The sequence below is a fragment of the Urocampus carinirostris genome, chromosome 6 (genome assembly GCF_059441175.1).
Source record: "Urocampus carinirostris isolate Australia breed hairy pipefish chromosome 6, RoL_Ucar_1.0, whole genome shotgun sequence".
Classification (NCBI taxonomy): Eukaryota; Metazoa; Chordata; class Actinopteri; order Syngnathiformes; family Syngnathidae; genus Urocampus; species Urocampus carinirostris.
This window is the reverse complement of record NC_142354.1, coordinates 28,492,937-28,511,343: the sequence shown is the minus strand read 5'-3', so window position 1 is coordinate 28,511,343 and position 18,407 is coordinate 28,492,937. Positions and strand designations below refer to the sequence as shown.

At 37.4% G+C, this 18,407-nt stretch overlaps 1 protein-coding gene across 1 annotated transcript in view; it reads right to left on the bottom strand.

The window, feature by feature from the left end:
* Nucleotides 1-18,407, bottom strand: part of LOC148364506 (arf-GAP with GTPase, ANK repeat and PH domain-containing protein 1-like) — a 57,064-nt gene that overhangs the window by 27,486 nt on the left and 11,171 nt on the right. The window contains exons 4-11 of the mRNA XM_088338611.1: nucleotides 16,903-16,990; nucleotides 14,983-15,068; nucleotides 14,763-14,904; nucleotides 10,530-10,664; nucleotides 10,335-10,456; nucleotides 8,323-8,484; nucleotides 971-1,054; nucleotides 660-764 (exon numbers count right to left, since the gene is read on the bottom strand). Coding sequence (XP_088194737.1) covers nucleotides 660-764; nucleotides 971-1,054; nucleotides 8,323-8,484; nucleotides 10,335-10,456; nucleotides 10,530-10,664; nucleotides 14,763-14,904; nucleotides 14,983-15,068; nucleotides 16,903-16,990 — 924 coding nt within the window. The remainder of the gene's footprint in view (nucleotides 1-659; nucleotides 765-970; nucleotides 1,055-8,322; nucleotides 8,485-10,334; nucleotides 10,457-10,529; nucleotides 10,665-14,762; nucleotides 14,905-14,982; nucleotides 15,069-16,902; nucleotides 16,991-18,407) is intronic.

Below are 18,407 nucleotides of genomic sequence, written 5' to 3'. Positions count from 1 at the left end.
TCTGATCCTCTCCCCACCGTCCACCTGCGCCTTCTGCTGACCACCACAAAGGTAAGAAATCCTATGCATAATTCTTTTCTTTCTTTATTTTATTTTTTACACGTTCATGTTAACGTAATCTTTCGTACGGAAGATTGCGATAACGCGAAAGTATGATTAGCCTGGGTTAGCTTCATGTTTACGTTAAAAATTCAAGGTAAACATTCAGGGTGTTGAAACGGAGCCCAACATTCAGGGTGTTGGAACGCAGCCCCCTTTCCAATGAACCGCTCACCACTCGTTGTGGAGACCCGGGTGCTAAATGACTTGTAAACGACCTGATTTTTTTATTTTTACACGTTCATGTTAGCGTAATCTTTCGTACTGAAGATTACGATAACGCGAAGGTACAATTAGCCTGGGTGGGCTTTATGTTTACGTTAAACATTCAAGGTAAACATTCAGGGTTTTGGAACGGATTAAAACGATTTACATTATTTTTAATGGGAAAAATGATTTCGGTGATCGAACAAATCTGTTTTCGAACAGGGTTCTGGAACGGATTACGGTCGAGAACCGAGGTTCCACTGTATAATAAACTCTTCATTAAATTCCCTTTAATCTGGGTAATGTTGGTCCTCGATAGCCAGATGAATGCACAAAGGCAGAAACACACTCACATTGACGTTGGAGTGGTACGAAAGGATGCCGTCACTAGAGAGGGTGACGTATTTCTTCTTCCACTCTTTGTTGAGCGAGCTCCCGCTGCGCTTGAGCAAGAACCCCTGATAGAGGTCATTGAGAAAAAAGGAAATCACACCGTTATTATCTTGTGTGTTTGGCAGGGTGATGGCTGACAGCAGCCAAAAACACCCACGATGCGTTAATTCACACAATGACAGGTGTCCTCGCATGACATGCGAAAGGGAATCTTGCTGTGATGCCCTCTGTTGAAGTTCACTGGGATTTGTTTTCTGCATCTTTGTCTTACCTGCTTGATGGGAATGAAGCGGCCGCTCCCCACATCTCCTTTGCAGTCTGTACTTCGTCTGGCTGAGTCGCTGCCTCGTCGACCCTGAAGTACATGCAAAGGGACAAAACGTGCTTTCAAGGGTTTTCATGCTGAAACTACGTGCTCAGGGAGAAAGTACATGTTCAGTGAAGGATTCAAGAAATTGAATTAATGCTAGTGTCAAAACTACAATGGCATGAATGTTTTGTGTGAATTAAAAACTATATATTTAATTATTGCCATACATCAGATCTTTTTATATTGTTATTTTTTTGCTCTATCCGTGCATGTAATAATGCAGGAGTGGAGAACGTATGGCTCGCAAACCAGATATGGCCTTTTTATGAGTACATCTGGCTCAGAAATAAAACAACAGTCTCAATGATCTATAAAATAACTTCCAATGTTTATTAGAAGCTGAAATAATACATATGTCAAGTGTTTGGTCCAATATATATAGGCCAAAGTTTTAACTCCAGTCTACACTCAAGGCGTTAAACCAACTGGCCCTGTAAGTCTCTAAGGAAACCTTTATATGAAAGCTCATTAAACAATCTGTTCACTTTTCAGACACTTTATGATGAAAACCTGCAGAATAAACTGTAAACACCCAAAAACACCGGCCATGCACCCGGAGCAATTTAATTGGTTAAGCGGTGTTAAGCACAAAACACAAAGAATCTCTTTGTTTTCGTGTCAAAATGACCCGCCACTGTGTTATTATAAAGTCCAGAAAAAAATCCCCAAAATGTTATTTATTTAACTGTAAATGTTAAGGCTTTTCCGAGATTGATCTCATTACCTCATCTCATCTCATTAGCTGCACCGCTTATCCTCAGTAGGGTCGCGGGGGTGCTGGAGCCCATCCCAGCAATCATCGGGCAGTTGGCTGGGGACACTCTGAACTGGTTTCCAGCCAATCGCAGGGCACACAGGGACAGACAACTCGCTTGCTCATTCACACCTAGGGACAATTTGGACCGGCCAATCCACCTGAAATGCATGTCTTTGGAATGTGGGAGGAAACCGGTGTGCCCGGAGGAAAGCCCACGCAAGCACGGGGAGAACATACAAACTCCGCACAGTAAGTCCGGTAGCTGGATTTGAACCCACACATGAGGCTCCCAAGATCTTAGAACTGTGGCGCACACGCGCTAACCACTGCCCCGCCGTGCTGCCCCGAGAATGATCTCAACAGTAGAAAAAATATAATTTTGTTTTTATTCACATTTCCATGTTAGCTGTATAGAAAAGTACAAAGATGGTCCTTAAAAGGAGTAAAAAGGTTGACAAGAGGTTAATTAAACCATATTGTCGCTGTCATGTGAGTTTTTTTTTCCCCAAATTCCTTGAACCCTATTATTACCCCCAATGTTTTTTTCATGAGTGCAATGATACATTTGATATTGACAGATTTCAAAACAATTACTCTTCAAATAACTGTTTGATAGACCTTTGAGGGCCGAGTTAGATCATTAACATTAATTGCTCATTAATAATACAGGACATTTCACAGGGTCCGTTCACATGTTTCATGGCTAAATTCGAGCACTTTCAAGGCCAATTTTTCAAATTTTCCAGTATCTTCAAAGAAAGAAATTTAGCACCGATCAAAATAACTTTTTTTTTTTTTTGCTGTTGACTTTGATGACTAAATAAAGTCACTTTCTTGTTGCTATCACATACTTTGTGCTTTTTCAAGGCGTTTCCATCGGTGATCTACGATTTTTTTTTTTATTCTCGACTGCTATGAACTGACATGAATTCTGTCATTCTGCTTAAAAAATGCATGCATAGATTAAATACGTCACACTCTTTTACGAACTTGGAAAAGAGCATATGCACCCCAGCAGAGAGCAGTTGAATTACAACAAGCATTAATAATGGCGACAGAAGAATATAACCACAACTTTTTACGATGGTGTTTTTGTTGGGCTGTGCGTTGGGCTGTGCCAACCAGCAAGGTTCTGGACCCGAGTTGGAATTTTATCGATCTGTTTCCTGCAGTGCACTCATAACACTATCCATCCACGTCAATCGCGGTCTCCTTCAATTTACTTCTGCTATATTTATAATTTACACTTTTTATTTCGCGTTTTCAGGAAATTTGTGTTGTGGTTGGAACTTAAATCTTAAAATTGTCTTTTTTTACACACTTTTTTATAGAGCTGAGAATATTTCAATTTAAATTTCATGTGTTTACAAGGATCCCCTGCAAAACCTATGAAATGACCAAATACTAAAGCATTTGGTGCATGATGTTTTATTATTATTGATAATATGAAAATAAAACAATTTGAGGAGCTCTTCTCACTTAGCCGAAAGAGCTGTTTTTAAAAAAAAGGACGGAATTCCCATGAATTGTCTGATAAACCTGTCCTCTTGGACGCGACAGTGGGGGGCAATAACTTTTCACATGACAACTCGATAATAAGGACTGGAATCAACATCGGCGTCATTTTTACATACTTTTTTTCAATCTTTTCTTATTTAAAAGCATGGTCTGTCGAGTCAGAATGCCAGGAAACGTGGCAATGGAAATAATTCCAAGCATTTTTAAGCACTTCAAACAAAATTCAAGCATTTTCCTGATGTTGAAAACATAACATTATAATTCAAACATGTCAAAGGATTTCAAGCAACAGTACAAACCCTGACTGTAAAGAGGTAATAACACCAGATGAATCCCCACTAAAATTTTAGAAACAAAGAGAAGATCTTTATGAGTCATAAAATACCCAGACCACAACAAATTTCTATCTTGTTTTTTCCACCTCGGGAAAACTAACCGAAAGATAAAGCTTTGCTTCTGTGGAGTCCACGCGTGCATGTCAATTTTCATTCCCTGTCTGTTGGCATCTCTGCAGCGAATCATGACCATCTGCTCTGCTGCAATCAAACAGTCTGTCTCGCAGCTAACGACGCGCGAGCAGTGTAACCTTCTGCTAGCGCCATAAAGTTGCGTTAGCTGCACCAATGAAATACACTATCTCGCGATTAACGGCACGCTTAAAGACGACATAAAGGCTGATGGGAAGTTAGAGAGGTTTGAAAATGTCTCTAAAACTGAAATTGTAAATGGTAATTAAGACTTAGATTCATACAAAAAAAGGAATCCTACATTTTAAAATCTAGCTATTGTTGACAGAGAAGGGAGCTGTTATGTAGTTATAGATGTTAGAAAATTGCACAAAAATTGAAAGTGAAATGGTGAATGGTTTATGAGATCTATATTCATACTGTCAAGTTTAAACATTAGTAGACACTTAAAATAAGGATAGAAGACATGAATGAATTTTGAATATGCAAGGAGCACTGGGGGGAGAAGCCTTTAGATAAGATAATTCCATCCCTGCTCTGAAACCCTCCTCTACACCCACTCTTATATTAGTTTTATCAATTGCTTTCGCGAGTTTCTCAGATCACACTTGAAATCCCCCCATTCTGCAAATCTTCGTGTTTCTCTCTGTTGAGCCACACATTTTCATCCATGTCACAACTCAATTTGACGTGATCAACAGCCAGTGAAAAAGTGAGGTGGAGGAGATGTGAGGGTGCGTGGCGGAGGATGTGGGAGGCAAGGCAGAAGACGAGGCAGGTTTTCCGATAAGATCAGAGCAATACTTGTAGACCATGTTCTCAACCATGGCTTTACAGTGGCTGAAGCTGGTAGAAGGGTGCAACCCAGTTGTTGGGAGATCAACCGTGTCATTCTTTTCGTCAACAGAACAGGTATGTAATCTAACAGGTACTATGTTACTTTAATCTTTCTTTACAATGATGTTGCGTACAATAAACTGTATGTGTGTTTTAAACAATGACATTTTATATGTTGTGTTTTGTATTTGTTTCCACATAGGATTGCAAGACAATGTCACGTGGGTGGAGGAGGGCCCTTTTTCTACTATTGAAATGACAGGGGTCAGGAACCTTTTTGACCCAAAGAGCCATAAAAGCAAAAAATGTTTTAAAAAGAAATTGAGAGAGCAACATCATATATTTTCAGACAAAATTGAAAAAACTGCCAAACACGCTCTCTAGACAAAAGCTAATTCTTCAGCACATTTTATTTCACTTTGTGTCATTTGATGATTTAATCAAATGTATGAAATGATAATAATGCCAAATCCTGTGTCCCAAATCAATGTAAATATGCCATTTACAATTTGTCTTCCATCTTAAGTTAAGAGTGTTGAGGCAACTTTTTTTCCATTAAATTTGTTCTTAATAACGGTTTCAAAACAATGTGCATGCAAAGTTGTTTTGTAAAAATGTCACAAATTAATGCAAACGATAAGCATATCGTCATATTCATTTTCGGTGTAGACTGCACTGAGCGAGAGAGAGAAGGAAGTGCCTTGCGCTGTGTGCAGGGATCCGCCCACCTGTACTGCTCACTCAATCAAAGTCGTTTGCTAGCGTTTTTATTTATCAGTTTAAATGGTTTCTTATCGAACTTCTGCATTAAGTTGCTTAGGCTTTATATGGACCAAAATCGGGATGAAATCACTTGACTTTGGAACACCACAGAGAGATGTGCAATAGTTACATTTTATTTCGGAGCCATATGTACTCATGAAAAAAGCCATATATGGCTCCCGAGCCATAGGTTCCCTACCCCTGCACTAGAGTAACTGTTACATTGAAAACACGATGAACCCGATTTGACTGTCCTGTCTGTAGACAATGAAACAATGAATTGTCATTCTGACAACACTGACATGTTCATTGACACCGACATTTCATTTTGAGCGCGATAGAATAAGAATTTCGCACAAAACAGACGGTGCTATCGGTATGTGAGTGTGTAAAAGGGAAAAGTGTAAAGCACATTGTAAAGCGTTTTGGGAGGTCTTCATTGACTTGAAAAGCGCTACATAAATGCAGACCATTTACATTTTACATTTACTGTTATCCATGGTGTTTTTCTACTTGTTCGATTAATTTTGAGAAATGAGAATTTTACGTCTTATCTGAGAAACGTACTAAAGCAATTAGAAACAACTAATAAAAATGATTAGAAATTATCACACATTTGTCGATATATTCTAATTACATTTTACATGTAAAAACTTATGCAATGATCTAATGACTAAATGCTGCGGGTGGTGAAACGATTTAATGATAACCCTTGCTAATCCATTGTGACCACCATCACAAATGGAGTTGATAATATAGAAAACAGCAGAGAATTGTACCAAACCATTTCCCTGGATGTACAAAACCATCTGCCACTTGCTCAAGAAATGAGAAATTGCTTTTTGGATGTGCATTAGTGATGCAGTGTTGAGAGAGAATTGAACAAGTAGTCTTGAGAATTTTAAGTTTGAGCAGAGAGATGTACTAAAGCAATTGAAAAAACTTAAAATCTTTAAGGCGACAAAAAGCACATAAGCCCAAAGACATGTGGGTATCAAAGAAGAGCAACACGATAGGCCGATCATGGCAATGATGTAATGTTCAAAACAATGATCCTGCAGTGTGAAGTAATAAGGAACCGGTATCCTATGAAATCTCCTTTGCATTTTTCTAATATCAATACAACTAACACATCAGGGGAAAAAAGGGAAAAGTGAAATTTTAAATCCAGATAGCACTGGCAAAGAAGTGAGCTACCATGCATGGCTGATAAATCCCAGAAACGACACCTAATGCACATTATATTCACACCAGCTGGCAAATGAGACTTAACTTGCTAAAGACGGCTAATTGAAGGGAACCCTCGGAGTAACAAAGGGATTACGCCGTTCACACTCCGAAAAGGCCAATTAAAAAGAACCTAGGCAGTCGGGGGTGACTCAGCTTCTGTATTTAATTATGTATTGGGCCATACTGGGAATTTTGTATCGATCCGAGCCAAATAAATAAATGGTGGTATCGATCCATACCGATACTTTTGCTTGGAAATTTCTTGATCATTATGTAATTTAACCCTCCATCCTTTGAGTTGGTTCATAATGACGATAAAACGGCACACAGAATTTAGGCTCTAAAAATGCTTCATTATTCAGATAATAACAACATTGAGAACCTTAAGAGTATTAAAAAGTAAATAGAAATATTTCTATGACAACTGTTTCAGAACAAAAGCCAAGAGAGTCAAACCAAAAAAAAGGAACAATGTGACAAGATACTACTACAGTATGAAAACGGCAACTAAAGAACTAAAATACCTTCCATTGAACAATTTTGAAAATTAAGTTAGTAAAAAATGCACAAAATAGTGAAAATAGTTAACTTGTGACTTTTGTTGCTACTACATTTTTTTGTTGCCGCTAAATGTTATTGCACTACTTTTCATTGCACCACCGTTATGATGCACTATTCTTTCATTGCACTATTAATATAAGGTTTAAAGGACATGTATAACTTAGGCCAGTTTCTTAAGCAAAACCTTGTAAATAGTTCTGCCTATATAAACTGATAGTCATATCTTATTTTTCTCTTTAAACTCTTTATTACATGTTTACCCTGGAGTGCCATGTTCAATCTCGCTGCATACAATGTTGATATCAATGACAATAAATAAAATTATATTCTATTCTAATGCAAAAAAAGTGTCAATTAGCTCACATTGGCTCTACAGAGGATTTTTAAGTTTCTGTTCAGGTTTTGTTCTATGGATTGCGTCTTTTTTATATTCATCTTAATTTGTGTTGTTGCCACAGTCGACCACTTTACCACATTAAATAGACCTGGCATCGTCCTTCTCTTGCCCTTATGTAGGTTTTAGATCAGCGGATGGTGTGATAATAATCTGTAATTTGCAATAATCTGTGGTCTGTGCAGCCCTTTGAGACTCCTTGTGATAAATGGCAATATAAATAAACATGACTTGACTGACTTGACTTTTCTATAGTTGGAAAAAAAAGTCCACTCTACACTGCGTTTGCTGCTTGCCTCTGTCATTTAGCTTCTAACACATAGATTTGGCCCTGCGACTGGCTGGCAACCAGTTTAGGGTGTCCCCTGCCCACTGGCCGAAGACAGCTGGAATGGGCTCCGGCACCCCCGCAACCCTAGTGAGGATAAGCGGTGCAGATAATGGATGGATGGATGGAACACATAGATTTGGCACTCTCTTCTGCCTGGCAGGCAGGATGCAACAGCAGGCCAGGTAGGGTGAGGTACTGAAAGTGTGCCTGTCAGTCACACACAAGGGAGCTGGGTGAGAGAAGGACTGCACTTCTACAGAGAAGCTGCACATTGAGGAAACTGGTGGAGGAGTGAAGTATGGAATTCAGAATAATCAATCCCATTCAAGTACTTGCTTCGAATCGATAATCTCGATATTTGGATCGATCCGCAAACCCCTACCAACGGATATTTACCGAAAATCGTGCGGTGCGTCTACGGGTGGCGCTGCGGACTGATCCAGGGGTGCTGCTGTCCGGTTTCTCCCCCCTTGCCGACCTGCCAATCTCTTTATGGCTAATGACCGGGGTGGAAGGAAGCGATGAGGAGTAATCGCTACTCTGACCACCATTACTGGCCTGAAAAAGGAAGGTAAGAGGTCTTCATTGAGTCCAGGCACTTGTTAACAGCAGCAAATGTGTAATAATATTAAATATTCCCCGTGACTGTGCTTGTACAAAAAAAATGTAATTAACACAAATAACATTTTCATTCAAGCGTGATATGAGCCCTGGTACTTTCCAAGGATTGTAATTATTTCCTGCTCTTTAATCGGTGGAGTGCAAAAGGCAGTTAGGGGACAAGTGCTCAAAGGGAAAAAATGAGTTCTTACACATGTATGCACATTTCATTATAATTGTGCCGAATTAATTTATAAATATTATATATATATATATATATATATATATATATATATATATATATATATATATATATATATATATATATATATATACGCATATGCAATTTTGCTGTTACATTATTGTCAAAAAATGTGAATATGGTTATAAAGTTCCTTATTTTCTGTAATGCAGTTAAAAAAATGTCACACATTCTGGATTCATTACAAATCAACTGAACTATTGCAAGCCTTTTATTATTTTAATATTGCTTATTATGTCAAAAATTCAAACATCACGTCTCAAAATATTACTATATCACAAAAATAGACTGTAAAATTATTTTTCGAAAGACTACTTATTGAGAGTAGGCGGGAGCTCTAGCTCCACCTATCGTCTATCTGTGCTAGCCAGCGACTTTACCTTTATTTGGTGTCTTTTCTTTGTAGATTAGAAAATTTTTTAATTGTTAAGAATCAGAACCTAACTCCAGGGAAAATAAACAATAAGCTGTATATATTATTGAGTTCTTTTGCACTCATTATCTGTGCTCATCTTTAAATGAAAAAAACAAATAAATCTCAAGTCAATTATGGCACACAAAATTAATTTTTCTTTTAAAAGGAGACATATCCTCTCATATGAAGCCGTTTTACAATAAAATCAAGGAATTAAATAACTATGCCTGTTCTTGAAAAAAACTAAGCTACTCTATTTTTTGGGAAGAAAACTGAATTTCTTGTATTTATTGTATGTTTTTTTATTCAGTTTTTATTCATATCATTGTTTTTATTCTGTGGACAGCAAACTTAGGTGTCCTGAAAGGTGCTTTGAAATAAAAACAATTATTATCATGTATGATTAATTTGCATTCTGCACTTGACTCATAGTGCGTTCAAAAACCAGAAAACACAGTTGAAACTTCCTTTTCTAAATATAACTACGCATTGTTGTTTGCTGTTTTGACGATTACATAATTGTCGCTATCAGCCAATCATTTGGCTCTTCTTTGATTACCGCAACCTTTCAGGCGGATCTGGTTTTGTAACCTAGGATATGTAATAAAAAGAAAGGTTTAGTGGAGGGCCTTTAAAATGGGGTGGACTTTCTTATCTGAAGGCTGCTTTCCCGGTCCTCCTTGCAAGTTTAAAATCCATTGATGTCTTCTCTAATTACTTTGAATGTCTACTATATCTTAAACTGATCAACTTCCTTTGTCGGTGATTGTGTTTTTTAAATTAAATTCACTTTATAGAGATGAATAAATACAAACACGTAAAAAAACAATCTCTGAGTGAAGGGTCTCCACTGTTGCATGTACTGTATATAACTAGGCAACCAGTCAATTTTGTGCTGGAATTCAACACACATTGTCTGTTTTTTTATATGACAAATTTGCATTTTAAAATGTCCAAAAACCCCAAAAAGTTTATTGAGCTCATTATGTCTTTTTTAAATTAAACAACACAGCGCAAATGCTAGCAGGCCCTAATTTTTGCATTTATTCCATACATATTCAAACAGTGAGCATTTAAATTTTTATTGAATCTTTAATTATCTCATGAAACCAACAGCAATTATCTCCTCACCTGTCCTGGAAAGAAACCAGACACTGGTGTGGAACCACCAGAGTGACTGGGAGAGTTTGGAAGAGATTTACAGGAAGCCAGTAGAGCAGCCTGCTTCTTTGCAGCCATGATCTTCTGAGCAGCTGAAGCAAAAGTAATAATAACATCGTTATTTCTCCCTGCCAGCCAACAGCTTCCTCAGTTTCCTTGAGATACCATCATTGAAGACCCTGTTGACGTTGAGGCCGTAGGTGGCGCACGTTTCGTAGTATGTGCAACGGCGAACATCTGAGCAGAGCTGCCTGGCCCGGGCATCATCAATGACCCTCGGGTTGCTGCTGCTGATTTTATCTGGTGAAGACATGAACATCGAACACTGAATACAGAAAGGGTACAATATCTTCCATATCACCGTTTTCCCTTCCTTTATCTGAAACGGAGTATTTATTCATGACTTAAATAGCAGTCATTGACACTGAAAGCACTGAGGTTTTGTTTCTGGAGAGGCACAATCAGATATACACATAAATTTACCTTCGTACTATTAATCATTTGATTGGCAGAACAAGAAAGCAATATAGAAACTGTAGCATAGAAACAAATGTTTTATTGTCTTACAAAAACTTCCAAATGAAGTCTATGTGGTGCTTTTTTAAAAAAATAAAAGCATCAATAGATAGGTAATCCTCTATTGTATTAAAAATTCCATGCAACGACAATAAATTACTGGATGGTTTGACTCGCTGTTAGCTTGCAAAAAAATTCACAAAGTCTTTTGTTTTGGGCTTAGGTGTGCACCAAATCAGAATCCTTGGTCTCTATACTATTGCCCTCTGTCATGAAGCATTAGAATTGCTTGCCTCACTACGTCTGCAGACGCTCAGCACAGTAATACGCTACATTCTATTCCTTTGGAACAAAGGCATCAATAGTTAAGTAATCCTCCATTATAACAAAGTCCATGCAACAAGAAAAAAAGATGTCTGATTGGCTTGACTTGCTGTTAGCTTGCTAATACTATCAGCAATTTTGGGGTTGAGTCGTGCACCATATCAGAATCCTTGGTCTCACGATTGCTCTCAGCTGTGAGGCAATATAATTGCATGCTTCAGTTAGCATCTGCAGATGCTCAGCACAGCAACACGTCACAATACATAAGGTATCCTCCATTACGAAGAATTGTCGATGCAATAAGAAAAACAATGACTGGATGGCTTGACTTGCTGTTAGTTTGCAAATTCTATCACAAATTCTGTTATTTGGGGCTGAGGTGTGTGCCAAATCAGAATCATTGTTCTCACTATTGCCCTCTGCCAAGGGGAAATGGGATTGTGTGCCTCACTCTGCATCTGCAGATGCTCAGAACTGTTATTTGTTACATACTAACTGTATCAATGATATTCATAATATAATTAAAAATGCAGCAATTTTGAAAATGAAAATACAAATACTGTGAAGTTACATGAGAAACAAGGTTAAAATTGAATAAAGATAACAATTTGATATATTGTTCATTTTTCATTTTCACTGCCTCACTTGCCTCCCCTTATGGCACCTCACGGACTGAAAGTCTTCAATTGGTTACTAAAGTCTGCTACCGATTTGACTGTTTCCTTTTATGCTTGCTCACCGCTCTTGGCAGAAAATGTACTGTATGCAGACACGCATTTGTGCCGCCTCCCACGAGGCACGACTCAGACAGTCGGATCGTTTGTATTCAGAGCAGATTTACAAGAGGAGTGAGTGAGTGGGTGTGTGCAGTTTTGGAAAAACTGAAAATCAGGTAAAGGGACTCGGAGCTGTTTAAAAAGCAGGGATGTTTGACGTTGTTTGTCTTAAGTTAGAGCCAATGCTTCTGTTTAGATGTGCATGATTTGTCTGACAAATGTTGCTATGATGATGCATACAGTGGCATCACGGCTGAGTGGTCAGCGCAGCACTGTTATGAGGTCATGGGATCGAATCCAGCGATCAGCCATCCTGTGTGGAGGTTGCATGTTCTCCCCTGTGCTTGCGTGGGTTTCCTCGCACATTCCAAAAACATGCATTTCAGGTTAATTGGACGGTCCAAATTGTCCCTAGGTGTGAATGAGCGAGTGAGTTGTCTGTCTATGTGTGCCCTGTGACTGACTGGTTGGCACTGCCCGAAAACGGCTGGGATTGGCTACAGCACCCCCGCGACATGACTGAAGATAAGCGGTGCAGATAATGGTTGGATGGATGGATGATGTACAGTGGGACCTCGGTTATCGCGGTTAATGGGGACCAAAACCACCCGCGATAGGTGAAAATCCGGAAAGTAGCGGCGCACCTTAAAAAAAAAAAAAAAAAAAAAATATATATATATATATATATATATATATATATATATATATATATATATATAAAAATATATTTTATCATATTTTTTTTTTAGACCTAGTTAATTGGGACCATAACCACCCGCGAAAAGTGAAAATCTGCGAGGTAGCGACGCCCCTTCAAAAATACTTTTAAAAATAATTTTATTCTATCATTATTATTTTTTAGACCTGCGAAGCTCTGAACCCGCGAACGTGGAACCACGAAGTAGCGACGCCCCTTCAAAAATGCTTAAAAATAGAATTTTTATTTCATTTTTGTTTTTTAATTATTTTATTTTATTTTATTATTTTTTTTTTTTAGACCTGCGAAGCTCTGAACCCGCGAACATGGAACCACGAAGTAGCGACGCCCCTTCAAAAATGCTTAAAAAAAATACAAATAAATAAATACTTCTTTTTTTTTTTTAATTATTTTATTTTATTTTTATTATTTTTTAGGCCCGCGAAGCTCTGAACCCGCGAACGTCGAAGCGCGAAGTAGCGAGTTCCCACTGTATACACATTTTTTTTTTTTTTTAAAGATTGGCTCTAGCGATGAATAGATTGCGTCGATCAAAAAATGGTTGCCATATTGAGATTCAGCGTACAATTTAAGAAAGTGGTACAAAAGACTGCGTACCAAAATTATTTTTGTAGCCTAGTAAAATTGATACAACTAACATCTATGTTGCATAAAAGAATTTTGATACTTAAAATTTTGCCTAAACCAATCATTAAGGGTTGAAAATATAATTTGTTTACATCTTTGTATGTATATTTGATTGGACTGTTTTTAGACCAATACTGATACTGATGAACAAATCTTAGTCATCGATCTGATATGGGATACTTTTATTCGTCCCTCAAAAATGAGTGCTATTGCATAATGTTTTTCCGCAAGATCGCTTGAAATTATTATCAATTGATTAGTTCTTTAATTTTTAACCTCTAGTTCTTAGTAATAAAGCAGTGACTCAAAAGCAGCCAATACTGGTAAGTGCCACCTTCATGACACCTCAAAGTTAGGTTGGTATCAGTGCGCTACTTGATATTGGTGTTCACCTATCCAGAAAATTCCGTAAACGTTTTTCCTTAACTTGTATAACATTAGATAAAAAATATCTAATTTTGTAATAAATGTTTAAACATCGAATATGAGACAGCTGGTACTGGAATAACCCATTCATGATTAACACTACCTTAGAGTAAGGCTGGTATCGGGATGATACCTGATATAGGCGTTCGGCCATCCTTAGATGCCCTGATAACATTTTCCTAGATATTGCATAAAATATACAGATTTATATATATATATATATATATATATATATATATATATATATATATATATTTTTTTTTTTTTATATTTTATTTATAGTTCCCGATACAGTTCTGTAACTTTCACCGCCATTGGCAACCTCACGATTCCCTTTACCTTGATTTTGGCATGTAACAGTACCTGATTATTCGCCTATCCAGAAATCTCCAGACACAAATTTTTCTTGAAAAAGCAGAAACAAAATTATTTTTTTTTATATAGATTTTGTACTGTATTTGATTTCGTAGGTCCCATTTACGGTTTCGTAATTTTTACTGGTATCGGCTCCTTCTTGATGTTGGCACGTTATACCTGATATTGTTGTTCGCCCAACCAAAAATGGGCCGTAACATTTTTTTCTGGAAATTGCATGAAGCCAACACATTTTTCATGAATTTTATATTTGATATGTAGCTCCTCATACTGTATCATAATTGTCAAGAATATCGGCACCTTCACGATTCCCTCACCTTGAAATTGGTACAACATCTTGTATTAATACTCGGTCATCCGTATTAAAATTTCTTGAGTCTCAAAATGTAATCAACAATACTGTAAAAAGTCTTAAATAAAAAAATACATCAATAAATAAACCAATAAATGTTAACTGACTGAACCAATACCAATACTACTAAAAGAAATAAATACTTGTGACTGAATTATTGAAAATCTGCACATTACACTTCATAGAGACTCATAGTAACTTGGACTGGACCTTTAGATCTTAATAAAATGAAAAAAACAAAACTTTCTGCCTTCCACTAAAACAAAATTTCAAAGCAGCCTCACCCTGCGTGCCCACGACGACGAAAGGTATCTCGATGACGGGCCGGTGGACAGCTAGCTGATGGTAAATCTTGTAGACTTCCTGGAAGCTGGCCTCGTTCTCCAAACTGAAAACCAGGATGACAGCGTCCAGCCAGCTCGCGAACTGAAAACCAGGAAAAAGATGATGACGATCCAAAAGAGGACTTGTCTACATCAGAGTACAGGTCGGTTCCCGGCTCACCTGGGCTCCCGGGAGCTCCGTCTCTTCTCTGATGACCAATAAATGGCTCTGTCCATCAATCGAGACGTCCTTAATGTACTGACGGCCTGGAAAATGCAATTATTGATTAATCTCTAGAACGGGGGTTAGCATACAGGATTTTCATGGGGTATGTGGGATCTTAAAATCTATTTCACATCCCTCTACAAAAAAATCTGTATTAAAGTCTATTCAATATCGTTATCTAGAAAAAAAAGTCTAATTTTCACCTCAAATCAAGCTAAGGTTATATTTTACCTGTTCTTGTAAGCAGTTTAGATGTCTCTGTTACAGTATTTCGACTCATATATTTTATTTAATTAATATTTAGAGAGAGGTACTTAGCGGAAAAAAATAATTTAAAGAAGGTAACTTTCATAATCTATCTATCTATCTATTTACCCTGGTCATATCCCTCGCAAGGGGTGACCGACAGCAAGACAAACACATACAAAAAAAAGGGAAAAAGTAGCAATAAACACACACAAAAATCTTTGGACCATGGCCAACCCAAATGCCAAAACACTCAAGCAAGTTAAGCACTCGGGTCAGGGTGACACAACACACTCTTCAGTTCAACAGCAGGGCCCGACAGCTTTCACTGGTTTACCCCTGCCGCATCATACAGGTGCCCTGCCCATCTGTTGGAACACGTCTAAACATCCCACTATCGTTTTACAACACCTCTCCACCCATTCCTACCACCAACAAGAGCTCCAGCTTCCACTATATTTAGACCTCTTTCCTGCAGTGCACTCATAACACCATTCATCCACATCAATCGCGGCCTTCCTCTTGGTCTCCTTCCATTTACTTCTACTCCGTAGATACTCTTCAACAATCGCTCCTCATCCATCCTCTCCATGTGTCCAAACCAACCGAGTACTCTCTTATCCACACGCTTGCTCAGTCCAACTACTAGTCCAGTTCTGGCTCTCATAATTTAATTTCTCAATCTATCCAATCTTGTCACTCCTAACATACTCCTCAAACACTTCATCTCAAAAACATTTAATTTCCTTCTCAAATCTGCGTTCAGGCTCCAAGTCTCTGCACCGTACAACACAGTCGGCACAATCAGACTCTCATAGAGTCCCCTCTTAACATCCATACTCATAATTTCGTTGTTCATCACTCTCCTCAGAGCACCCAAAATCTTGCTTCCTTGATTCACTCTGTGCAATACCTCGCACTCCATTCCACCAATTGCAGCCACATCACAACCCAAGTACCTAAAGCTTACCTTTAATAATGAATTTTTTTTTTAAAAATAAAACAAGGGTTGATGAATTATTTATTTTAAGAAGACGGAAAAACATGATTAATCCTACAAAAAGTATAAGGGAAAAAATGAGTATAATGGGAAAGATGATCTCATATTGACAAATTTAGGAAATGATTACTGATTAGCTCTTTAATAAAATTGTGTCATGTAAAAATGTTTTTTTTTGACAGAATGAATTATTACAAAATATAGTACATGAAAGCAACGATATATTTCATATTGACAGATTAAGAAAGTAGATACTGTTTAAAACTGTTTCGTTGTTTTTTTTTTAGGAGGATGAAAAAAACATGGAAGTGGTAAGATGACACCAATAATACATTTGATATGGACATATTTAGAAGAATATTACAGATTAACTCTTCAATAAACTATTTAGGGACAAATGTACAAACAAAAAAATAATTTCAGAGATATATTTGGCACATGAGAGCAACAAAAGGCTAAAACGCATTTCAAAGACTACAGAGAAAAAAAATTGTGCTGTTATTGCGCTAACTGTCCTTAGGTGGAAATGCCACTTTCTCATGTCGTAGACAGCACAATAATTATGTTTAATGAGTATAAGAACGAGTCTTTCATGTAGGAATGCAGAAATGCTGAAAGGTAAAACCAACCGTCTGCGTTCTCGAGCGACAGGTAACTTCCTGTCAAGTGTCTGTGAACCAGCGCAGATTTCCCACTGCAGAGGCCTCCCAACACCGCCTGACATTAAAGAAAAACGTGCATAAAATTAGCTGACAAAAATTGATTGTAATATTAAAGTTCACAATAAATCCCAAAATACTACTTCAAAAGCTACAGCAATATGGAATACAAGGCATTGCTCATCACTGGGTAAAATTATACATCTCAAACAGATCTCAATACGTACAGATTAGTGACAGCAATTTAAGTCTTATGAGCATTAGCTTTGGAGTTCCTCAAGGGTCTGTGTTAGAACCTTTATATTTTGTATTGCATATGTATATGACTTATGTAATGTGTTATCAAAATGAACATATATTGAATTTGCTGACGACACTACATTATTAGGCTCAGGGACAAAACTGCAAGAAATGCAGGCAGAAATGAAAATAAAAATAATGGTTTCATAAAAACTAACTATCATTAAATGCATCAATAGAAAGGTCAAGGTATTTGGTAAATCCCCGAAAAATTTGAAATACAAATAAATATAGGTTATGTTCAGATAGGAAAAGTTAAAGCGTACCATTCATGGAGTGATCTTTAGGCATATTAACTGGACACCCCATATACTTAATACCATACAATCCAAATTAGCAAAGAACATTGTAGTTATGAGTAGATGCAGGCATATATTTGACCCAAAACCCCTTCATATGATGTACAATTTATTCATTTGGCCTTACTAAAGATATTGTATAGAGATTTGTTGAGATACATGTGAGAACAATATAGAATTGTTATTTGATTACAAAAGAGGGCTATTAGGATTGTGCATAAGGCTAGGTTTAAAAAAACAAACAAACTTAATAAAATCCAACATGTTAAAGTTTAAAGATATAGTTAATCTTAAGGACCTATTATTTGTCTACAAAGCAAGTAAGCATTAATTATCAACACATTTTCAACAGTTGTTTCTGTGAATTTCCCTGCGGGGATGAATAAATTATCTATCTATCTATCTATCTATCTATCTATCTATGTACAGAGCAGACACTCCTCATCTCAAGGGAAACCATAACTTCAAGGTCCAATATTTTTGCACAACATTGAAAAGCTATTGCGTCACCCGAAAAGGTATTCATTCATGACAGGGGTCAGGAATTTATGACTCATGTTAGACACGGAACCATTTACACAAAAGACGACACAGCCCAACCAGGTTCAGTCCCGTATATATACGACACAATTTTAACTACAGTTTACAGTTAGGGTGTCACACCGACAGACGCAGTTACGGTTGTAAATCGCTAAATAATTATTTATATGGAAGCTCATCAAAAAACTGAATGTTCATTGTTGAGACACTTTATGATGAAAAGGCACATAACAAACTTTAAATACGCAGAAACTCTAACAAAGCACCTTGAGACATTTGATTGGTTGAGCGGTAGGAATGGGCCCAGCTATACACAGGGCGCAAACACTCCTTCTC